Source organism: Jatropha curcas, chromosome 11, assembly GCF_041381405.1.
Source record: "Jatropha curcas cultivar XTBG-Jc1 chromosome 11, XTBG_Jcur_1.0, whole genome shotgun sequence".
Lineage (NCBI taxonomy): Eukaryota > Viridiplantae > Streptophyta > Magnoliopsida > Malpighiales > Euphorbiaceae > Jatropha > Jatropha curcas.
Window position 1 is genome coordinate 7,378,861 of NC_143161.1, and position 25,932 is coordinate 7,404,792.

General features: G+C 31.3%; 3 protein-coding genes and 1 long non-coding RNA gene across 4 annotated transcripts; all 4 read left to right on the plus strand.

The window, feature by feature from the left end:
* Nucleotides 1–134: 134 nt before the first annotated feature.
* LOC149492460 (germin-like protein subfamily 1 member 16) lies at nucleotides 135–7,903 on the plus strand. Its single transcript, XM_089715868.1, has 4 exons — nucleotides 135–255; nucleotides 389–537; nucleotides 3,667–3,674; nucleotides 7,289–7,903. The coding sequence occupies exons 1-4, from the start codon at nucleotides 135–137 to the stop codon at nucleotides 7,713–7,715; spliced, it is 705 nt and encodes a 234-aa protein (XP_089571994.1). The 3' UTR covers nucleotides 7,716–7,903.
* Nucleotides 2,961–3,466, plus strand: LOC149492461 (uncharacterized). Its single transcript, XR_016318697.1, has 2 exons — nucleotides 2,961–3,167; nucleotides 3,275–3,466. It is a non-coding gene; the product is annotated as an uncharacterized LOC149492461 (long non-coding RNA).
* Nucleotides 7,904–11,497: 3,594 nt separating the features above from the next.
* LOC105641226 (germin-like protein subfamily 1 member 11) lies at nucleotides 11,498–13,377 on the plus strand. Its single transcript, XM_089716750.1, has 2 exons — nucleotides 11,498–11,692; nucleotides 12,542–13,377. Exons 1-2 carry the CDS (start codon nucleotides 11,569–11,571, stop codon nucleotides 13,117–13,119), a joined length of 702 nt encoding a protein of 233 aa, XP_089572876.1. The 5' UTR covers nucleotides 11,498–11,568; the 3' UTR covers nucleotides 13,120–13,377.
* Nucleotides 13,378–24,460: 11,083 nt separating this feature from the next.
* Nucleotides 24,461–25,527, plus strand: LOC119369629 (germin-like protein subfamily 1 member 13). The gene is made up of 2 exons (XM_089715970.1): nucleotides 24,461–24,626; nucleotides 24,757–25,527. Exons 1-2 carry the CDS (start codon nucleotides 24,509–24,511, stop codon nucleotides 25,338–25,340), a joined length of 702 nt encoding a protein of 233 aa, XP_089572096.1. The 5' UTR covers nucleotides 24,461–24,508; the 3' UTR covers nucleotides 25,341–25,527.
* Nucleotides 25,528–25,932: the final 405 nt, after the last annotated feature.

Consider the following 25,932-nt stretch of genomic DNA (forward strand, 5'->3'; position numbering starts at 1 on the left):
CTCTTGCTAATAAGAGTAATAAATTATAATTAAAACCATCGTCTATAAATAGCCATGCATTCCATGCAATATTTCTCATCATCTCTTACCAAAACCAAGTTCATAACACATAAAGAACAACTTTAAGCACAGTCATGAAAATGGCTAATTTACTTATAGCTCTTGGTGTTTTGGCTATGGCTTCCTCATTTGTCATTGCCTATGATCCTAGTCCTCTTCAGGACTTGTGTGTCGCGACGGAAGACCACAGCTCTGGCGATATGTATATTTAATTTCTTTCTAGAGTTTCAGATTTATTTTATGCATGTCTTATTAGCTCATTATTCATGCTATGGATTGTAATGCATAATTGCTAAACATGACTTTTGATCTTATTTTGTGCATGCAGTATTCGTAAATGGAAAATTTTGCAAGGATCCAGAACATGTAACAGCTGACGACTTTTCTTTTTCTGGACTTAACAACGCTAGAGAAACCTCAAAACAACTTGGAATCCGCACAAATCTCTTAACAGTAGAAGAGATTCCTGGCCTTAATGTTGGATTTATTTTTCTATTGTGGGCTTAATATGTAAAATTAAATATGTACAGCAGTCTAATTGTAAAGTCAATTTTAAATGTGGTCTTGATTGTGAATAATTGACTATTGAGGTATCAACTGATTATAGATATTAAGTGTAGAGACCATTATATAATTTCTATTTCGATAAAGGACCGAAATAGGAATTGTACTAACGCTACAGGTATATAAAGGTCGTGGTCCCCAGAGGAGTTCAATACGATTCAGTTTTACGTTCCTTTCGTACTGCTTCCGCTAAATCGATTCTTTAATTCTCTGGAAGGCTGCAAACCTAATTCTACACATCAAGATCGACCAACAACGATGTCAGGTACGCAACCTTTTTTTTTTTATTCAATCTATTTTGTTGAATCTAGTAATTTGCATGATCTAGGTTATTATGGAATTATTTGAGATTAATTCATAACAAGTGGTATCAGAGCCTTGTGCATAATTGCTAGATTTTAGATTGATTTTTGTATGGTTTTTTTTTTTTTGATTTCCCTATTGTTTACGAATTGAGGGTTTTGTTTAATAAAAAAAAATTTTTTTTTTTTTTGTTCTCACTGCTCTTGGGGAATCCGAAGAACAGGTAAGAGGTTTTGAACTAACGCCATTGATTCCTGGATTGCTAGCCGGATTTTTGTTTAAAAAATAAAAAAATAAAAAAAAAAACCTGAAAACCTCCATTGTTGCCGGCAGATTTGTTTTGAAATTGCAGTTTAGAGATTTGTGATTTCAACACCGGTTTTGACTCCCTTGGCTGCTGTTCACCGTCCAATGCGACTGGAGCTTGTCTTCGGTTGGAACTGGTGGTGTTGGCGGCTGAAACGGGCTGGAATGGCAGGTGGAGAGAGTCGGTTGGAACTTTGGTGTTGGCTGCCTGTTATTTTTTTTTTCCGTCTCTGGTAGTTTTGGTTTTAAGGTTAGGGATGGAAAATAACGGTTAGGTCCCTGGAAAATTTCTGATTAGGCCCCTAAGTTTCTGTAACTTCAGATTAGGCCCCTAATTTTCTGTAACTTCAGATTAGGCCCCTAAGTTTCTGTAACTTCAAATTAGGCCCCCTAATTTTCTGTTTTCTTTCGTCTAAACCCATAGACATATATTTAATTAAATTAGACCTCGAACTTTATTTATTCAAATTTATTTAGTCCTATTTTATAACTAAGTCTCTAATTTAGTGACTTAAAGACTAGATTATAATTTTTTTTTTGGGCTAAATAATTTTAGATTATTAAATATTTAGACAATCAATTCATTTAATTGCAATTGCTTTGTTTTAATTACAATTAAATGAATTAATTTGTCGACTTGAGATTAAATTTTGGAGTGATTAAGTCCCTATTGTGTTTGATATTTGTTAAAATAAATTGATTTGATCAATAAGTCACCAAAGTGACCTCTATTGCTTGAATTGATTTATTTTAGAATATTAGACAGGTGTATTAGAATTCGTTGCGGATAGTTAATCGGCCCAAAGGAAGGTTGCTATCTGGCTGAGTTTTGAATACATGTTTGGCAATAAGTATGTGATAATTGTTTGATTATTTCCATGACAATGATATATCGGCCCAAAGGAAGATTTATTATTTGTCAGGACTATGTTATCAATATTTGATTGCTTCGTTGAGATACTAATTACAAGTTAATGTTTTACATCCAAAGATGAGAATATTAATGTTGTGTCTGTATCTTATTTCCATTTTTGATCTCTACTTATGTGAATTGTTTCATTTGTGGATTGTGAGCTTATACTTATCTATTTGTTTATTTTCTCTGATGTCAGCTAACATATCATTTAATCCTGATTGTGTCCCTAAACTTGAGGGATCAAATTTTGAGTCTTGGAAATCAGACATTATGATCTTTCTGGGCTGTATGGATTTGGATCTTGCATTCAGGATGGACGAACCTACTCCTCTTATTGATACGAGCACTGATGTTCAAAGGGTTCAATATGAGAAGTGGGAGCGTTCTAATCGCTTAGATCTAATGATCATGCAGAAAGGAGTTCCAGAACATGTTCGAGACTCTGTCTCAGCTGAAAAGAACAATGCTCAAAACTATCTTACCGAGCTGGAGAGGGCTTATGTCAAGAATGACAAAGCCGAAGAGGGAACACTTTTAGGAAAATTAACCTCCATGAAGTTTGTTGGCAATGGTGGTGTTCGGGAGCATATTCTTAGCATGTCTCAGATTGCAAAGAGACTGAAGGCGCTGGGGATGGCTTTACCAGATGACCTTTTAGTCCATTTGGTTATGAATTCTCTTCCTTCTCAGTATGGACAAATTAGGACTTCCTATAATTGTCAGCCGAATAAATGGACTCTTAACGAGCTCATTTCTCATTATGTTGATGAGGAGGAAAAGATGAATTCTAACAAAAGAGAGAGTGCTCATTTTGTTTTTTCAGCTAGGAAGGGCAAGAACAAGAAAAGAAAGAGGCCTTCTGCAAAGACTGTTGAAAAGGCTATTGAGAAACCTGCTGCTGCTACTGCTGTAGATCCAGTACAAAAGAAGCCTTATGTGCCAAAATGCTTCTTTTGTGGAAAGACGGATCACTTGAGAAAGGATTGTCCTAAATTTGCTATTTGGCTTGCAAAGAGGGGTAAGTACCTTGTTTTAGTCTGTTGTGAAGTTAATTTAACTTCAGCTCTTAAAAACACTTAATGGATGGATTCTGGTGCTACCGCTCATATAAGTGTTTCATTGCAGGGCTGCCTCAACTACAGAAAGCCAACTGACGGTGAAAGATACGTCTATGTAGGAAATGGCGATCCGGTTGAAGTAGAGGCAATTGGACATTTTAGATTATGTTTAAGTACTGGTTATTTTTTGGATCTTATAGATACTTTTGTTATTCCCTCTTTTAGAAGGAATTTGATTTCTGTTTCCTTTTTGGACAAATCTGGTTTTCGTTGTTCTTTTGGAGACAGTGTATTCACTTTATCTATGAATTCAAAAGTTTTGGGTACTGGTTGCTTGAATGAATGTGATAATCTATATATGTTAGACATTGATACTAGTTATCATGAATCCCTGCATGTTACTACAAGAGGTACCAAAAGAAAGTTGAATATTGATAACTCAGCTGTACTTTGGCATAGACGTTTGGGTCATGTATCCAAATCAAGAATTGAGCGTCTTGTTTCTGATGGTATCTTAGATACACTTGATTACACAGTTTTGGATTCTTGTATTGAGTGTATTAAAGGAAAACAGACTAAATAAAAAAGACTAGGTGCCATTCGGTCATACAGACTGATTCATACAGATATTTGTGGTCCATTCCATATTGCAGCTAGAAATGGCCAAAGATATTTTATATCATTCATTGATGACTATTCTCGTTATGGTTACCTATATCTCATTCATGAAAAATCTGAGTCTTTGGACGTGTTTAAATCTTATAAAGCCGAAGTTGAAAATCAACTAGGAAAGAAGATTAAATCTGTTCGATCTGACCGTGGTGGTGAATATTATGGTAAATATGACGGTTCAGGCGAACAACGTCCAGGACCTTTTGCGCTTTTCCTACAGGAATGTGGAATTGTCCCTCAATATACAATGCCTGGTACTCCCAACATGAATGGTGTATCTGAGAGACGTAATAGGACTCTTATGGATATGGTAAGGAGTATGATTAGTCATTCTACTTTACCAGAGTCTCTGTGGGGTGAAGCGTTAAAGACAGCAGCTTATCTTCTCAATAGGATTCCATCTAAAGCAGTTGATAAAACACCTTATGAACTTTGGACTGGACGTAAGCCTAGTCTAAAGCATCTTCATGTTTGGGGATGTCCAGCCGAAGCAAGGCCTTACAAGCCGAATGAAACAAAACTGGACTCCAAAACTATCAGCAGCTACTTTGTTGGATATTCTGAGCGGTCTAGGGGTTACAAGTTTTATAATCCTACTTCCAGAACTTTTTTGAAACGAGAATTGCAACATTTTTTGAGGATGTTGATTTTGGAGGGAGAAATAAAGAAAGAAACATTGTCTTTGAAGTAGAACCAAGTAAGGATGATTCGGTTCTCATTCCTTTTGTTGTTTCTGATAGCGTACAGACTCCAGTTGCTCCTGTCGCTATTCAAGATCCAATTCAAGACAATGCTATTCTTCCTCAAGAACAAATTCAACAACCTCAAGAATTAGAGCCTGTTCAAATGCCTTTGAGGAGATCTACTAGGGAGAGAAGAAGTGTTATTCCAGATGATTATATAGTGTTTCTTCAGGAACATGAGGATACTGTAGACATGATAGATGATGATCCAGTTAGTTTCTATCATGCCATGCAAAGTTCTGACTCTCATAAGTGGATTGAGGCAATGAACGAAGAGTATAAGTCTATGCAAGACAATCAAGTTTGGGATCTTGTTCAATTACCTGAAGGAAAGAAACCCATTGGTTGCAAATGGATATTTAAAACCAAAAGGGATTCTCAAGGTAATGTGGAAAGATATAAAGCACGTCTTGTAGCAAAAGGCTTTACTCAAAAGGAAGGGATTGACTATAAAGAAACCTTCTCTCCAGTTTCTTCAAAGGATTCTTTTAGGACAATCATGGCCTTAGTTGCAAATCTTGATCTTGAGCTTCATCAAATGGATGTTAAGACTGCGTTTCTCAATGGCGACATTGATGAAATAATATATATGGTGCAACTAGAAAATTTTGCAATTGGAGATCCAAAACATCTGGTATGCAAATTAAAGAAATCCATTTATGGACTCAAGCAAGCTTCTCGTCAATGGTACTTTAAGTTCAACCAAGTAATTGTCTCGTTTGGTTTTGAGGCAAATGCTGTTGAAAATTGTGTGTACCATAAGTTCAGTGGGAGTAGGTTTATCTTTTTGGTCTTATATGTGGATGACATACTTCTTGCTACTAATTGTAAAGTCTTGCTGCATGAAACCAAAGTTTTTCTTTCAAAGCATTTTGAGATGAAAAATTTAGGTGAAGCTTCTTTTGTTTTAGGGATTCAGATACATCGAGACCGTTCTCGAGGTATTCTTGGATTATCACAAAAGAGCTATATTGATAAAGTGCTCAAGAGATTTAGTATGCAGAATTCTAGACCATTGGATACCCCTATTGCAAAAGGTGATAAATTTAGTAATCAACAATGTCCAAAGAGTGAACTTGAAATTCAGGAAATGCAAAAGGTTCCTTATGCGTCAACTGTAGGAAGTCTTATGTATGTTCAAGTTTGTACTCGTCCAGACATTTCTTTTATAGTTGGCATGTTAGGTAGATATCTCAGCAATCCAGTAATGGATCATTGGAAAGCAACCAAAAGAGTCATGAGATATCTTCAGAGGACTAAGGGACATATGCTCACATATAGGAGATCAGATCAGCTTGAGATCATTGGGTATACTGATTCTGATTTCGCTGGATGCCAAGACAGTAGAAAATCCACATCTGGCTATGTTTTTCTATTGGCTAGCGGTGCTATTTCTTGGAAGAGTGTGAAACAAACTCTAGTAGCAACCTCCACCATGGAAGCTGAATTTGTAGCATCTTATGAGGCATCCAATCAAGCTATTTGGCTGAGAAACCTTGTCACTGGGCTGCGTGTAGTAGGTGGAATAGAAAGACCACTGAAGTTGTATTGTGACAGCAGGTCAGCCGTTTTATTCTCCAACAACAACAGGAGCTCTTCTCGATCAAAACACATTGAGATTAAGTTCTTGGCTGTGAAGGAGAGGGTACAGAGTGGACAGATATCCTTAGAGCATATTGGAACAAACTCTATGATTGCGGATCCGCTTATAAAGGCAGTGATACCGAAAGTTTTCCATGAGCACACCGCTCATATGGGTATCGTTTTGTTTGAGACTGTCTAATTTTAGTGGGAGTTTGCTCTTTATGTATACATTATGTTTTTGAATGGTCTATTTTGTTTTGGATATGTTTTATCATGAAATTTTGTTGAGTACTCATTTTGGTTGATGGTTACACTCTGTATTATTATTATTGTTTTGCTTGATCTCACTTTTGTTGGTGACCAGTTGGAAACAGACATGATGATCACATTACATGTAGTTTTCATGCTACACTTCTATAATGAATCTATGTCATTTAGGGGTATTGGTAATGTAGTTGATGATGAACTTAGTCATGAGATCTATGGCGAATGTTTCTTCAACTCTTTATCAATATAATTAATGGACGAGATTGTTTTTGGATACCTCGTATGACTGCGTTTGTTGAGCTCATTTTGGTGTATGTATTTTATTTAACATATGTTCGCCCAAGTGGGAGATTGTTGGATTTAATTTTCTATTGTGGGCTTAATATGTAAAATTAAATATGTACAGCAGTCTAATTGTAAAGTCAATTTCAAATGTGGTCTTGATTGTGAATAATTGACTATTGAGGTATCAACTGATTATAGATATTAAGTGTAGAGACCATTATATAATTTCTATTTCGTTAAAGGACCGGAATAGGAATTGTACTAATGCTACAGGTATATAAAGGTCGTGGTCCCCACAGGAGTTGAATACGATTCAGTTTTACGTTCCTTTCGTACTGCTTCCGCTAAATCGATTCTTCAATTCTCTAGAAGGCTGCAAACCTAATTCTACACATCAAGATCGACGAACAACGATGTCAGGTACGCAACCTTTTTTTTTATTCAATCTATTTTTTTGAATCTAGTAGTTTGCATGATGTGGGTTATTATGGAATTATTTGAGATTAATGCATAACACTTAACACCAATAGTCTTTCCATTGTTCGTATTGATTATTCACCTGGTGGTGTAAACCCACCTCACAACCATCCTCGAGCAGCAGAGATTATCACTGTCTTAGAAGGAACCATATATGCTGGTTTTATCACTTCAAATCCCGATCACCGGCTTTTCGCCAAGATTTTAAAGCCAGGAGATGTTTTTGTATTCCCATTTGGGCTCATTCACTTCCAAATGAACATTGGCAAAACTCCTGCAGTTGCTTTAGCTGCATTGAACAGTCAAAATCCAGGAGTGGTAACATCAGCAAATACAATATTTGGAGCTGTGCCAGCAGTTAATCCTGATCTTTTGGCAAGAGCATTCCATATTGATAAGGAATTAGTGACTAAACTGCAAAAAGATGAATGGGTTAATCCATCAGACCTTAATAGCTTTGACTCTACTTCATCCTATTAAGTATGAAATGGATTATAATTTGGAGATGTTAATTTAATTTCAGGGTTTTTAATTTACTAGTGAATAAATAAATTAAAAAGGTTGTTTATATGACAATCTTTTATGATATTGTATATGTTGAGCTTATAATAATAATAATAAGGGTGAAGAGGATATATGGTATATGCCTCTCTCACTAGTTCATTTTACAAGTGTTTGCAGTTTGTTTACCATCTCTATGATAATGTTGTATTTGCATATAAGGCAAATGAAAAAAATAATAATAATAATTTAAATGATTACTTATTTTTATAATAATATCACTTATTGGATCTATATACTTATTTTGAGAGGAAATAAAACATTTAAATCATTTTTCATCAAATGACTGTTCATCTATCATTTTGATGTAAGAAGCAGCAAAAATCATCTCTATCAAAATGATAGACTCACTCTCTATACTCTCAATAGAATCAATTAGAACAAGTCACACGCTCATATTCCAGAAATGCATTAACCTTTATTAATAGAAAGTTGGATCAGTTTAAGTGAACTGCATTAAGTTTAGAGATTTAAAATCTAAAATCACTTCTGTTAAAAAGAGTGTAATTAATCAATACCACCCTCAAATCTCAACCCAAACATGAAATTGCTATTGTTGAAAAATCCAAATAGCATTAATATTCCAATTTTATCAATTTTAATGAAAATAACCATAAAAACATCTAGAAAATGTGTTTTTTGCTTTGTTTGGAAAAAAAAATGTTGAAAGAAGAAATATTTCACGTAATTTCCACTAGACTTCACATATTTTGAAGCTTTCCAATTTAAAGAGAAAAAATAAAAGAAAGTGAAATTTTCACTTATTTTTATTGAATTATCTAAAAGCCCCAAAATAACTAGAATTACATTCTATTGTAAAATAAATAAAAGTATAATCATAAATTTTCAACAATAATATTTTATTTCTTTCCAAACAAAAGAAAATAATTTTTTTTTCTTTATTATATCGAAATATAACGATGAAAATTAATAATTAGAGAAATATAATTTAGGGAAAAACATCCTAATTTGTGGTCGGACACCAAGAATCAAATTTCAATCAATAAGGTAGAGAGTTAAAACTATTTACCACCAAATGAATTTCTAGGATTGAGCTTTCAAAGTTTGAACATTAACCTCAAGATTTTGAGCATAGTTTGACTCATTATTCCTAAAGTAAGCTAGTCCACATTTAACACTGCTAAAATTTAATTTGTAACATAAAATTCATTGAATATCAATTCGTATAATTATACAAATTCATTGAATATCAATTAATGCTATTTTTGAATGTTAGTCCATTCAAGTTTAAAGGTTCTTGCTCTACAATCAATTCAAAGAAGATGCCGGTTTCATTACTGGAAATCCTGATCATAGGGCTTTTGTCAAAGAGTATAAAGACGGTAGATGTTTTTGTTTTTCCATTTGGATTAATTCATTTCCAGTTTAATATTGGTAGAAGTCCTGCAGTTGCTATAGCAGCATTAAGTAGTCAAAATCCAGGAGTGGTGACTTCAGCAAATACTATTTTTGGAGCTGTTCCTTCTCTTAATGCGAATCTTCTGGCAAGAGCTTATCATCTTGATAGAAGTATAGTGACCAATCTTACAAAACAAAAATGGGTCAATCCATCTGACACTAATGCTTATTCTAACTATCGTTGATATGATTTCTTCATTTTAGAGTTTTAAAAGAGAAATAAAATGTCGATTGGTTTTTGCCAACTCTGTGTTATTTGTGTTCATTTCCGAAAAGTTTCGTTGTAATAACAAGAGACTCTCTATGGGAGAGATGAAATGGGATGGCAGGGATTTCTTCTTCCTTTAATCAGAGGTCTCGAAATCGAGCCCTAAATATGAAGTCCTTTTAAACCACTCGGGACTGAGCACTTTGCCATCCTTTGTGGGCCTGCCCGGCGCAGAATTCAAATTAGTCAAACCATGAGTTGTTTTTACATTTCATATCATGTATTATTGCAATTTAGTGTAGCATCTCTGTATTTTTCTCAACCGATAGACAAATACATGCATAGCTTTTTGGTATTAGAAAATTGAAAAGAATATTTCATCTTTCTTTTGAAATTATTAAATACTCTCATGAGAAATACGGATGGCATAGTCAGCGGCAGTTGTTACTGGTTTTGTGATACCACCTGAAACATAACCCCAAAGTTTGGGACCTTGCAAGAACAATTGCATTTGTTGTTTCAAGAATGATAATTGGCATCATCCAAAACAAGTTGAATGGCACAAACAATATCAAAAGGGAAGAAAGACATTGAGGGTGACTGTGGAAGGTGCGAAGACTCACAGGAGCCGAAGCCTGCACAAAAAAAAAAAAAAAAAAAAAAAAAAAAAAAAAAAAAAAAAAAAAAAAAAAAAAACTGCCTGGAAAGACTTTGATAACAAGTTGAATTAGAAGACTATACCAAGTGGTCCCATATATTAGGGACCGCTAAAGCACAGAGTAAAAGGAAAGAAATTGTGTTTTTTTCACTATATCTAAATTGGGGATAGCACATGGGAAATGCTTCCACAGTGCATTAGTTGTTGCCCACTAAACTATGCACTAGCCACGGTCATGGTAGATTGGGTGCATAGTTTCCTTTTCGATAAGTAGATTTTTATTGTCCTTGGCTTTGTGTGAACGTAAAATCCTGCCAAGAGAAGAGAGGAGGGCCAACCTTGGAAAGAGAGCTTTCAAAAAATAAAGTTGGCCAGTGATGCATAGAAAGAGAATTGATGCGGAAAAATCCTGTCTTTATTGAAATTGAACAAAAAGAAAATATCTCAATAACTTTTTAAATTTGTGTCTTTTATAGAATCACTCACCGATCAATGTGGCTATTGAAGTTTTTAAAAATTCTGTTCATCACTTTGCGGATTTGCGCTTAAATTAGCTTAATACATTACATCTCGAGGTGAATTTTATCTATAAATTCAAGAATTTAAAATTTAAAATTGTTACTGTTGATAGAGCTTTATTTGAATATCAATCTCAATCCAAACGTGAAAATTTATTTACGCATAAGAAAAAAAGATTAACCTTTTCTCATTTATTAGAAGTGCTAATGAGCTGAAATGACATTACAGGTTACACAACAAAGGTAGTCAATGGCGCCTAATTTTGATTTTCTTTTTTGAAATTTACCTTATAAAATATTGAAAATTCTACCTTTTATTATAACAGAGTGATTTTTTTCGATATCGCTTTCTCTAAATTTTGGAAAAAAATTTTTGCCCCTTCTAATTATTTTTTTTTTTTTTGTTCCACTACAGGGGTAGCTTTCCTCATAGCTAACTAAATTGATAAAAACTCTTATCATCGAAAGGACTTGAACTCGAAGCACTTGGTTGGCAAAAAAAGATTAACCTTTCGAACCTGAAACTTCCATAAAAAAGTTTCAGGTTTCATTTGGCAATCTGTACCAGATTATACAAGAAGTATAAAACATTAACAAACAGATTTGCTTTATAGAATTTTCTTTTGTGTTTGGTAATAAATAAGTTTGAAACTCTAAAAGAAGAAAATATATGGATAAAAATCAAATCAATATTGATCTATAAAAGGAGAGAGAGTAATTAAATTTATTCATTTTCATTTTTATTAAATACTTTAGGCACGTATAAAGTATTAAATACTTTAGGCACGCTTATCGCCACAATTTTTGTGAGTAATAAATCCTTCCACATACTACCGCCTGTTCCCTTAAAAGGAATTAAATAAACCCACCATCTGATACCCTCTTCTATAAATTAGTACCCAACCATTGAAACCTCATCCATTCATTGTTTATCAAACCCTACTCGATATCTAAACATTCCAAAAAATAATGAGAATTGCTAATTTTCTCGTACCTCTTTCTATCTTGGCTTTGGCTTTGTCAGTCGCCCTTGCTTATGATCCTAGCCCTCTACAAGACTTCTGTGTGGCAACCGATGATACTTCCTCTGGAGGTAGTCATATATACGAGCTTATTATTATTACTACTAATACTTTTTATCACTATTAGTATTCCTATTACTCGCTCTGTTCCGTTAGGTATGTCACAAGTTTAACTGCATAACTACTTTTTTTTTTTTTAACTAGTACTAACTCCGTTCCATAATACTTATTACGTTTGAGAAAATAATTTATTCCAAAATACTTATTACATTTGTGATTTCAAGGAGTGATACATCTTTTTTTTTTCTATGTTTAATCTTTGTATATGAAACAAAATCTTTGTTTATAGAGTATGATACCAAGAATCAAATTTCAGTGAATAACGTACCAACCAAATGAATTCTTGCGATTGGAGAGGCAGCTAAAGTGAACTTTTAAAGTTTGAACATTAACCTTAAACTTGAGTTATTGTTCCTAGGGTTATCACTAATCCATATTTATTAACCTGTCTAAAATTTGATTTTTAACATAAAATTCATCGGATATCTCTTTGTATAACAATGAAAAGCCTAATCTATGTTTTAAAGGTTTTGATAACGAAAAGATAATAGAATGTCACATGGGATTAAAATTCTCAATGAGGTAATTTGAAGACATTAAGATAGGTAAACTTGGTATAATCTCGCATGGGATTAAAATTCGACACTCATATCCTCATGTTATTTTATTTTTTGTTTTTCATAAATTTGCTTGAATTGGCAGCTTATAATCCTGGCTAGAGACCACTCCAATACCATTAAAATATATTTATGTTACTTTTTGAATATTAGTCTATTCAAGTTTAAAATTTCCAGCTCCACCATCAATTAAATTAACTATATGAATAATAGATAATCACTTCAATTTTATCTTTGGTGCAGCATTCGTAAATGGAAAATTCTGCAAGGATCCAGAGCATGTAACAGCAGACGATTTTTACCATACTGGACTTAATATTGCTAGGCCGACATCAGACCAACTCGGAGTCCGTACAAATCTTTTAACAGTAGAAGAAATACCAGGACTCAATACATTAGCACTATCCATTGTTCGAATTGACTTCGAAGCAGGCGGAGTCAACCCGCCACACCATCACCCTCGAGCATCTGAAATCATAACAGTATTGGAAGGAACTCTTTATGCTGGTTTCATTACAGGAAATCCTGATCATAAGGCTTTTGTCAAAATTTTAAAAGCAGGAGATGTTTTTGTATTTCCATTTGGATTAATTCACTTCCAGTTCAATATTGGTAAAAGCCCTGCAGTCGCTATAGCAGCATTAAACAGTCAAAATCCAGGAGTGGTAACTGCAGCAAATACCGTTTTTGGAGCTGTTCCTTCTCTTAATCTTCAACTTTTGGCCAGAGCTTACCATCTTGATAAAAATATAGTGGCTAATCTTACAAAACAAGAATGGGTCAATCCATCTGACCTTAATTCTTATTCTAGCTATTATTGATATATATTTAGAGTGGTGACAGAGATAAAAATGAGGATTGATTTTACCAACTCTTTCTCTTTTGTATTGCAATAACAGAGAAAGAATATCTATCTATATATATATATATATATAAATAAAAGCAAAGCAGTTTGCATTATATGAAAGCCAAGTGCAAGCGTCTGAAATTGTCAAATATGAGAATGACAACAATTATTTAGTACGATTGTAAGAAGATAAGATGCAATGACAGTAATTAAGAAAATAAGTTATTTTATATTTTTAGATAATGTCTTTATCATGATAATATCTATTAGTTACATCTCATTAAGATAATGCATTAAATTAAATTAAACTATAATTAAAATACAAATAATTCAAGCCATAAAATAAGAAATACTTAATTTATACTAGGAGCTAAGTTGCACGGACACAGGATACGAGATACGAAACGTACGGAATATATGATAATAAATAAACAATGATTTATAATAAATAAAAAACATAGAATAAAAAATGCTTAATTTTTATTTTAATATAATTAGTTTAAATTAAAATTAAAATGCATATAACCCAAACTATAAAATAAAAAACTATTTAATTTCTTATTTTAATGATTACCTTGATGTATGGGGTAGTCTTATATACCAAAAGCTAGATTGCATGGACACAGAACACGAGATACGGAACGTACTGAAATATATGATAATAAATAAAAAAATAAAAAATAAAAAAATACTTACTTTTTTATTTTAATATAATTAGTTTAAATTAAAATTAACATTAAAATACATAAGCCCCAAACTATAAAATAAAAACTATTTAATTTCTTATTTTAATGATTATCTTGATGTATGAGATAGTCTTATATACCAGAAGCTATGTTGCACAGATACATGATACGAGATACAAAAACATACGGATATGATAATCAACAAACAATCACTTGTAATAAATAATAAATATAAAATAAAAAACTTAATTTCTTATTTCAATATAATTAGTTAAATTCTCAAAATTATTATCACTATTGAAAAATCTATATCTATCTATATAATATATAAAAACAGGGTAGTTTGCTTCGTATGGAAGCCAAGTGTAAGTAGCACAATTTGTCACTTGGTATTATTTTGGATTATAGAATGATAGATGTTAGAATTCACACAATTTAGCACAATTGTAAACATTGTAAAAAGATCCATTGTTTTATATTTTCAGATAATCCCTCTATCAGGATAATATCTATAAAAAAGATTATCTCTAGCATTTAATTTAATATATTAACATAAATTTATTTCTTCTTATAAAACAATTAATAAGTAATCCCCACGCTTAAAAAGAGTGTGAATAAACAATATATTACTATTAAATAAATAATATATAAGCAATTTAAAAACTATAAATTGAAACGTATGGGATACGATAATTTTTAAAAAAGTAAGGCATCCACACACTTAGGACACGTTATACTAAATAAGTAATACATTAATAATTCAAATAAATAAACAATGATTTATAATAAATTATAAACATAAAATAAAATAAAAACTTAATTTCTTATTTCAATGACACAAAAAATATTTAAAAATACTTTATTTTTTATTAGTAATAAAAAATATTGGTTGATTAGTTTAGTGTATAGAGTAGTCTCATATACCAAGAGCTGAGTTGCAATAGAAATGGGATACGAGATGCGGAATGTATGAGATACAATAATTTTTAAAAAAAGTAGGACATGTGCTCGATTAAAACACATTACACTAAATAAGTAATATATTAATATTTAAAATAAATAAACATATCATTAATAATAAACACAAAATAAAAAAAACACTAAATTTCTTATTTCAATGACACAAAAGCAAATTAAAAAAAAAAAACACTTCTTTTTATTGGTAATAAAAAAACTTAGTTGATTAGCTTGGTGTATGGAGCAGTTTTATATACCACGAGCTAAATTACACAAACATAGGACATGAGATACAAGAATGTACAAAATACGATAATTTTTAAAAAATGCAAGACATTCACACGCTTGTAACACAGTACACTAGATAAGTAATATATTAATATTTCAAATAAATATATAATCATTTATAACAAATTATAAACACAAAATAAAAAAAAAACTTAATTTCTTATTTCAATGACACAAAAACAAATTACAAAAAAAATTAATTTTTTATTGGTAATAAAAAATCCTTGGTTGATTAGCTCGGTATATAGAGTAGTCTCGTATAGTAGGAGCTATGTTGCAAGGAAACAAGATACGACAATTTTAAAAAAATGTAGGACATCCACACGCTTAGGACATAGTATATTAAATAAGTAATACATTAATATTTCAAATAAATAAATAATCATTTACAATAAATCATAAACAAAAAATAAAAAAAATACTTAATTTCTTATTTCTATGACACAAAAGCAAATTAAAAAAAACTTTATTTTTATTGGTAATAAAAATAATATTGGTTGATTAACTTGATGTAAGGAGCACTCTTATATACCAGGAGTTAGCATGGACACAGGACACGATATTGGAACGTACGTATACTACAATTTCTGAAAAAGGTAAAACATTCACACGTTTAAGACATAGTACTCTAATAAGTAATATATTAACATTTCAAATAAATAAACAATCATTTATAATAAATCATAAACATAAAATAAAAAAATACTTAATTTCTTATTTCAATGACACAAAAGCAAATAAAAAAAAAAAACACTTTATTTTTATCAGTAATAAAAAAAATCTTGGTTGATTAGCTTAGTGTAAAGAATAGTCTCATATATCAAGAGCTAGGTTGCACGGACACGGGACACGAGATACGTGAACGTACAGATACGACAATTTTTAAAAAGTAGGACATCCATATGCTTAGAACACACTACACTAAATAAGTAACACATTAATATTTTAAATAAATAAACAATCATTTATAATAAATCATAAACATAAAATAAAAAATACTTAATTTCTTATTTCAATAGTTCGATTCCCAAAATTATTATCACTATTGAAAAATATATAAATGGTGTGTATGCATTTTTTTATGTAGGTCCTACCATACATGACTTTTGCTATTACATTGTAACATCCCATTTTTCTATTGAATCGGGTCGTTGCTTAGAGTCGAGTCGGGCTGATCCAAAACCCGGTTCGATCCATTAGATTCTAGAGTGGACTAGAATGGGATGTAATTGAAATAAGGAAAAGAAGTGGACCTACTTGAAGGAAACAAAAAGATCAAAGTATAAGGATTAGGACTTGATTTCACTAAAGTGTAAAGTTGAGGTATTGAGTTGTATCATTTTGACACTTGAGGTACCATTTGGTAATTTTCATATATAAATCAATGACATTCTAGAGACTACCCGTGGATTCCATTTCATTTTCATTTCTTCATCCTTATCTTCATCTTCTTCCTCTACTTTCCTCTTATACTTTCTTTTCTCCATCACGTTTAATGGTGGGGAAGATTTTAATGGGAGCTAAGCATTAATTCAACTTCTATTCTATCCAAGTAAGTAAACCTTCTTGAATTTCATACTTGACTCATTTGGTGATCCTATTAGATAATTTATAAGAACTTTATTGTATAGGAGAGGTGAGCCAAAGGTAGAAGGAAGCTAAAAGAAGAGCTTAAACTTATTGGCGTAAAGGTGTGCTATCTCTTTTAGTTTAATCAATATCTTTGCATGAGAAATTGTGTGGTGTGTTGTTAATGAGATAATATTGCTTCATGTTGAGTGGGAGGACTGGTAATGGTGAGAAAACAGGGGATGGAATGAGTTTATGCTGAACCAGAGGTTGCTGGAAATTTTACCAGCAACTTCATCTTGATTTTGACCCTATTTAATGATGGAACTAGGAATTGTCTTAGAAGAGTTATTTGTTCCTCTATGTGTTATCTTTACGTGGGCTTTTGAATCATTCAATTTGGAGTTGTATATTGAGAGTTATGGCCAAAAGAACACAGACTGCACAATCTGGAAACACGTCGCGCGCTCGCGCGGTCTGGAAAGCAAGTCGCGCTCGCGACTTTCACATGCGCGGTCGCGACTTTGGCCAGAAGCTCTCTGACTCTCAGTGTGCGCATCTCGCGCTCGCGAATCACACAAGCGCGCTCGCGACTTCATCTCGCGCTCGCGACTTGTGCTGCGCGGTCGCGACTTCAGCCAGAAACACACTGACTCTCAGGATGCACAAGTCGCGCTCGCGACTTTCACATACGCGGTCGCGACTTGAGCCAGAAAGCCCTCTGACTCTCAAATGCATTTCTCGCGCTCGCGAGGTTTGAAGACGAGCTCGCGACTTCTCTCTGGGAAGCATCTCGCGCTCGCGACTTGGAATGTCGCGCTCGCGACTGATGCTTTGACACTCTTTTGCCTTTCATTTGCTATGTAATTACATTCCTTTGCTCAACATGCATGCATCCAATCATTTTTCAACAAAAATACAACATAAGAACATGGATGAAAACAACATACAAACATTCATATGATGTGAAATCAAATCAACATGATGAACTATGAAGTTATGCAACCACTTATGTATTATGGTGTTATATTATTGACATGTACATAATAAGCTCCATTGAGGTTAGGGAGAAACCATGTAGATAAGGCTATGTCGCGACATAGAATAGCAGATCTGCGCCCCATATAGTTTGGAACTCCGGCTACAGGCCGTTGAGTGGATATGATTAAACCGTGCAGTGCAAATCAGGTTAGGGGCACCAAAGCGGACAGTATCTCACTAGGTCATACAGTGGCATAGGCGAATCCGGTTCGGGGCCTATAGCCTACAGTATTCATACAGTTTATCTTATCACTTCGGTTTCGCTATAACCTTATGGAGCCATACAGATATCTTGACATAACATTGCATGAATCATACAGTATACTATACAGCAAGAAAGATCATCAAGTGAAACATGACAGTATCATGATATGTGTGCTTACATTCCATATGCGAGTAAATGTGTATTTATTTCCACATATGTATGTGCTTATATGTTTTTTCATTCATTGTGATATTCACTGAGTTTAATCAAAGTTGCAGAGTTCATACAGCATAAAGAACATCAGGTAAGATCATGAAAGTATAATGTTATATATGCTCACAAGTTTATTTATTTAATTCTTAAGAAGCCATACAGTCATGAGTTGTTATTAATCATAATTTATATGATGTGACTAAAAGGGCATAAGTCATACAGCATAATGAATAGCAAGTAAGACAATGAACATATACTGTTATGTATTCTTACATATTTATTGATTTCATGCAGACAACACAATGAACAGCAGGTAAGACCATGATAGTATCATAATGTGTAATATACGGTTCATGTAAAGGAGTTATGAGAGAAGTAGAGTAATTATGTTTATGAATTAGAAGTTTATTCGTTGCTACAAAGAGACATTCATGTTAAAATTTACTGATTCTATGAGTATCAATGCTTTATGAAATTGGTATTTGAAGTTAGTTGCCATCGCACTTTGTTTAGTATGTGAATTATGAGCACCACTGAGTTTTATACTCAGCGCGTCGATTTTCATCACGCGCAGGTTGAAGATCGTGGTTGCTACTTGAAGACTTGAGGAGTCCTATCAAAGCAGAAGTGCTTAATTTGGTCATAATAGATTGAGAGATGTATAATTAAGAATTATGGCATGTATTAAGATTTATGGCATGTATAATTCTTTTATTGTTAGAGCTTATGTGATTGTAAATATAAGTGAAACATGTAATTATTTTGGTGTAAGTAGTTGGAGATAAGAATAATATTTATGAAATGATTGAAGATGAAATAGTTTACTATAGTTGGTATGATTAGGTCATGAAAACTTGATATAGATTCTGAATGAAATTAATTGCTAGATATTAAATACTTTGAGGATTTATACAATTATGTGAAGATATATATATAAAGGGTTATTGTGTTATGATGATTCTTGGAGATGTTGGAAGTTTAGAGTGTAACTGGGAGTGTTTATATTCTTATTTTGCATACAGTATGATATCAGCATGACAGGATATAAGTTCAACCAGATTGTAGCGTCTCGGCTCGGTTCATTCGGGTTAACGGGTGGACCGGGAAGGGGTGTTACATACATACCTTATGAAAATCTTCGCATAATACTTAAGAAGATATATCTTAGCATCGTAACTTTTCAGCATATCTCAATAAGATTCAATTTATAATTTTATTATACAATTTTACTATTTTTGAATAATGTTATAAAATATTATTTCATCTTTTAATATTACCCTGCGCACCGTTCGAATTATAAGGGAAAAAATAATTATATTTTCAAATAATATCATATAGGAGGAAAAACTAAATAAATATTAATTAGCAAAAACTATTTTTTTTGAAAATAAGAAAGGAATATAAGGGAAAAGAGTTCTGATAATTTTCTCTTCAAATTAGAAGGAAAATAAAAAACTATAAACATAAATTTGTAGAGAAAAATTAATTTTATTTTCTTTTATCCAAAGAAAATAAGTAATAAAAGTTTTTCCGAAAAAATTGTGTCCCTTCTTATTTTTTTTCATTATTCATTAATAAATAAAAATAAATTAAAAAAATAATTCATCACCTGTAACGATAATTTTAAAAAAAGTAGGAGATCCAAACGCTTAGGACACACCATACTAAATAAGTATATTACATTAATATTTTAAATAAATAAACAGTCATTTATAGTAAATCATAAACATAAAATAAAAAAAAAGTACTTAATTTCTTATTTCAATATAATTAGTTAAATTCTCAAAATTATTATCACTATTGAAAACTACATTAATAATGTGTGTGCATGTTTTGACCCAGGTCATACTAGGGGTGTCAAAATGGGTCACGACACGCGAACACGATTCCCCTAACACTCGAAATAAATAGGTTAGGATTGAGGTTGAACGAGTTCGTATCATAAATGAGTCACATATTTATGACATGAATATAAACGTGTTGTGTCATGGGTTGACACATGGGTTAGGCGAGTAACCCATTTATTTAAGAGTAAAAAGGTAATTTTATTATTAAATATAAATACTCCAACTAAAAACTTATTTAAATTTTATTGTTGTATTACTTTTTTATTTTAATTATAAATCTTGAAAAATTTATGCATTTTACATGTGAAAATTTATTTTTAAATATAATTAGAGTTAAATAGGTTAAAAGTTAAAAATACTATAAGTAGGTTAAGTGTGTTGTATATAGGTTAACAAGACCCACTTAACCTGTTTATGATATTAAGCAGGTTAAACATGTTATGTTCGTGTCAACATCTAATTTCGTGTTGTATTTGTTTCGAAGTTATAAAAAATTATTTTATTCTTAAATATTGTTTCGCGCATCGTGCGGGTTCTATCACTAGTGTGTATATATATATCACTGAGTTGGTTTTATATCTCATGTGTGATGATGCACTATTGCAATTTAATGTAGCACGTCTATCTTCCTGAACAGATTCCTTTAAACTATAAAAGTCAGATAGACAGGAATACCCTCAAAGCTTTTTGGTCCAAAAAAATTGGAAAGAATGTATCAATATTATATGCCAAACTTTCTTTTGAAATTACCAGAGGGCAGAGGCCAATAAGCAAATTATTTAACAAAACCCATATATACCAAAATTGTTTTTCTCTAAATTCTTCTTCTTCTTCCTCTTCTCTGTCTTTTCTTTCTTGTTGTGTCTACTGCAACTTGTTCAATAGCTTTCCCCCTTCGAGCTATCTTGTTGTTGATTCGTTTGGCAATTTTTCAGTTTTTGCTTATATAATGATCAGAAACTCTGATAATATGACCAGAGGTGGCTCAGACAAGGCGCTAGCAAAGGCGCCGCTCATAAAATTTTCAAAATTTTATTAATTAATTTATTTTTATTTCACTGTACGACTTACTAGGCCAAAAGTGTGTTGTGGGCTATGTACAAGTGTAACTCTCTGTTTTACTTATCAAGTCGGTGAAAACACTCTTATGAGAATAAAAAATCTTAAGTTTTGGTCTTTTGATTACATTGCATATTTCAATTTCCTAAATTTAAAATTTTGGATTGTCTTGCAACTTCATTAGTTAACGTTTTATATTAAGAATTTAAAAATAAGAAGAAAAAAACAAATAAAATGCTTTTGGTTAGTTTTCTTCGTTAAGGTTTAGATTCATAATCATGTCTTTTAAGAAATATATATTAGGGATGTTTAAGGTTCGGTTTGAAAATATATTCAAAATAAATATATAACATGATAATTTATAAAAATATTCAAGCCGAATCAAACTATAAAACAAACTCAAATTGAACCAAACCAATGAATGTGGTTTAGTTCAATTTGGATGGGTTGGGTGGTTTTTAATGGTTTATTTGTATTCTATAGCTTTAATGGTTTTTAATGGTTTTTTTATTTTTTATTTATGAAAAAAGAATTTTCATATCCAACTTACCCAATAGAGCTTTCCCCCTTCCAGCTATCTGATGATTTTTGGCTGTAATTGTTTATATAACTGCCAGAAACTATTGGATTTTTTTTTTTTTTTTTTTTTGTCAATATTTCCTTGAGTTCCTTTTGACTATATACTAATCTCGTTTTCGAATTAGTGACTGTCTTCTTTATAAACGTTTTTCCATAAATATAACTTTTAAGTTTATGAAAAAAAAAACATTCATTAAACTTTTTAATTTATAAAATTGCACTTATTAAATGCTTCAACTTACAAAATTTTTTGTATTAAATATTTTAATTTTTAAATTTAGATCAATTAAATATTTATTAAATAGTAAAAAATGTGAAAATATTATTCTAAAAATTGTGATAAATACAAATCAAATTAATATTTACATGTAAATATCAAAAATACTAAAAAACTATTGTTGTTAGTATGAATAGGTGTGTAATATTACCATAATTCGTAATTTTAATAACATAATAGATCTCTCGTAAAGTTAATGAAGATACTGTGAAATAAACGAGTGAATTTATATATTAGACCATTTTAAAATTTTTATTTTTAGTATGTATATAATTAATGAGCATTTGAATCAACAATTTTGAAATTATGTTTAGTTAAAATTATTAATCGAAATTAAATTATTATGTATAAAATTAAATTTAAATTTTTAAAAAGGTTATGAAAATTATTAATATTTTATAACTTAATATTTTAAAATTTTAAAATTGAATTATTTTCTTTTCCAGTAAATAGGACTTTATTAAAAGACAAAGGTTAGTGGGTAGGGTACATGCAAAACAGAACAAACAAAACAATTGTATAGAAACTAGAAAAGGAACAAGAAAGAAGGCTGCGCCTAAACGCTAGGCCAAGCAATAAGACCATTATCCACTCAAACGTAACACGCCAAAAATGCACGGTTTAGGTAATACTGTTAGAATTTATGATAATTAATTAATTAAATAAATACTATTATGATAATATTTATTCTTTCTAGATATAAATAATTTATTCATATCTTATCTGTATTATTTTACGTAATCCATCATTATTCATAGCAGAAAATAGGTTTTCTTAATCTCTCTCGTCTTTCCATCTCTCAGTCACTCATAAAGCCCTGATTGCTAAGGCAAGGTGCTCTTAGACTGTGGTTCAAAGGATATTTTCTATACGTTATGGTTGCTCCTATGGTTGACAATACGAGGCTTATTTCTTCGCTACAAAAAGTATATCCATCTTTGTTTTCATATATATGTATATATCTTCTAATAGATACCGATTAGATTCAAGTAGTAAGGTACATTGATGGATGATTTCCGTAAATTCAAGAAATTCGATCTAAAAAAGCATTCATAAAGAGAGACAATCAAGAACCAGATATTCGATTTCAATCCCAAATTGAAAAAAAAAATAAAGAAAAAAAAAACAGAGGCGAACAATAATTGAAATCAAAATCAACTAGCCATTTCTGAAACTTAGAAATCAGTTTTAATCTCAGTTTAGAACCTAGAAAGCCTTAAAGTGCTGGCTCATTACTAAAACCTTTCGTTCAATGAATCAGGCAGGCAAATTGGATAGCAACGTTTGCATTTTTAGTATAATCCGTAGTCAAAGAAAACTGCAATGATTGGGACATCCTTAGTTGTGGACATAAGTATTATATTTTTTAAGGTTGGTTCTAAAACAAGACGAAAAACCCATTCTGTTTAAATACAAAGTTTTCTTTTATTTTCTCGTCTAGACTAAGTTCCGTAATAGCTTTTGATATAACTTTTAATGATTTGATTAACTCTATTATTTATAGGATTTAGTAGCATGATTTTGATTTTTATATTAATATTTAGAGTTTAAAACATCTAATAATTACTAAAACAGTTAATTTTATTGAACATGACTCGAACGCAAGATCTCATTTATATATTTTTTTTGTTTTGATATCAATAAATATAAGACCAATTTAATCAATATTTGATGTCCAATAAATTCAGCTATTTGATGTCCAATTGATAAATAAGAGAAAAAATGTTGAATTGGATAGCAAAATCAAATAGAAAATCCAATATGTATCAGTATAATTTCAATGTGGACAGGCGACTTAAAGGAAATTTAATTCAATTACACTTGAAGCATATCATTTTCAATAAAGAGGATAACCACGTGGGTCATTTTTGGATAGATTATTAGTTGCAGCAGCAATAAAATTAAAATTATACCAATTTTGAAGAAAATCTTGATTAATTTATTAGTTGAGATCATTAGATTATGAGATCATTTTTATTTCAATTTAGTTCGAGCTTGATAATAGTTAATCGATGTATTATTATTATTATTATTATTATTATTATTATTATAATACAAAAATATTAGTAGTAATTAGAAACACAATCTCAATATTATTAAAATTCATTGTCTGACTACAAATTTAGATTTTATCTATCAAAATATACCACATCATTTTGGAATTGAAAACATTATAGCACATCAAAATATAAATCGAATTATTTTTTATTCAAAATGGGAAATTTACTAAAATACAATTATTATATTGTAGCAATTTTGAAGAAGAACATTTAGTTTGAATAAAAAAAAAATTAAGGAACTAAAGTGACTGGACAAAGTAATTTGATAATCACGTGTCAAAAAAATGTATCTATATTAAACAGAAAGAAAATACAAAATTTGCTATTTTCTATGCAAAATCAAAATTCTATGGTCTTTATTGAAATTGGAAAACAAAACAATAACCATTCTACTTGTGGAAATATAAGTGGTTACGCAACTTTGATTAATAATAACTCTTGTCTCTTGCTAATAAGAGTAATAAATTATAATTAAAACCCTCATCTATAAATAGCCATGCATTCCATGCAATATTTCTCATCATCTCTTACCAAAACCAAGTTCATAACACATAAAGAACAACTTTAAGCACAATAGTGAAAATGGCTAATTTACTTATAGCTCTTGGTGTTTTGGCTATGGCTTCCTCATTTGCCATTGCCTATGATCCTAGTCCTCTTCAAGACTTGTGTGTGGCGACGGAAGACTACAGCTCTGGCGGTATGTATATTTAATTTCTTTCTAGAGTTTCAGATTAATTTTATGCATGTCTTATTAGCTCATTATTCATGCTATGGATTGTAATGCATAATTGCTAAACATGGCTTTTGATCTTATTTTGTGCATGCAGTATTCGTAAATGGAAAATTTTGCAAGGATCCAGAACATGTAACAGCTGACGACTTTTCCTTTTCTGGACTTAACAACGCTAGAGAAACCTCAAAACAACTTGGAATCCGCACAAATCTCTTAACAGTAGAAGAGATTCCTGGCCTTAACACCAATGGTCTTTCCATTGTTCGTATTGATTATTCACCTGGTGGTGTAAACCCACCTCACAACCATCCTCGAGCAGCAGAGATTATCACTGTCTTAGAAGGAACCATATATGCCGGTTTTATCACTTCAAATCCCGATCACCGGCTTTTCGCCAAGATTTTAAAGCCAGGAGATGTTTTTGTATTCCCATTTGGGCTCATTCACTTCCAAATGAACATTGGCAAAACTCCTGCAGTTGCTTTAGCTGCATTGAACAGTCAAAATCCAGGTGTGGTAACATCAGCAAATACAATATTTGGAGCTGTGCCAGCAGTTAATCCTGATCTTTTGGCAAGAGCATTCCATATTGATAAGGAATTAGTGACTAAACTGCAAAAAGATGAATGGGTTAATCCATCAGACCTTAATAGCTTTGACTCTACTTCATCCTATTAAGTATGAAATGGATTATAATTTGGAGATGTTAATTTAATTTCAGGGTTTTTAATTTACTAATGAATAAATAAATTAAAAAGGTTGTTTATATGACAATCTTTATGATATTGTATTTGTTGAGCTTATAATAATAATAATAAGGGTGAAGAGTATATATGGTATATGCCTCTCTCACTAGTTCATTTTACAAGTGTTTGCAGTTTGTTTACCATCTCTATGATAATGTTGTATTTGCATATAAGGCAAACGATAAAAAAAAATAATTTAAATGATTACTTATTTTTATAATAATATCACTTATTGGATCTATATACTTATTTTGAGAGGAAATGAAACACTTAAATGATTTTTCATCAAACAACTGTTTATCTAACATTTTGATGTAAGAAGCAATAAAAATTATCTCTATCAAGATGATAGACTCACTCTCTGTACTGTCAATAGGATCAATTATAACAAGTCACACGCTCATATTTCAGAAATGCATCAACCTTGATTAATAGAAAGTTGGATCAACTTAAGTGGACTGTATTAAGTTTAAGAGATTTAAAATCTGAAATTACTTTTGTTGAAAAGAGTTTAATTAATCAAT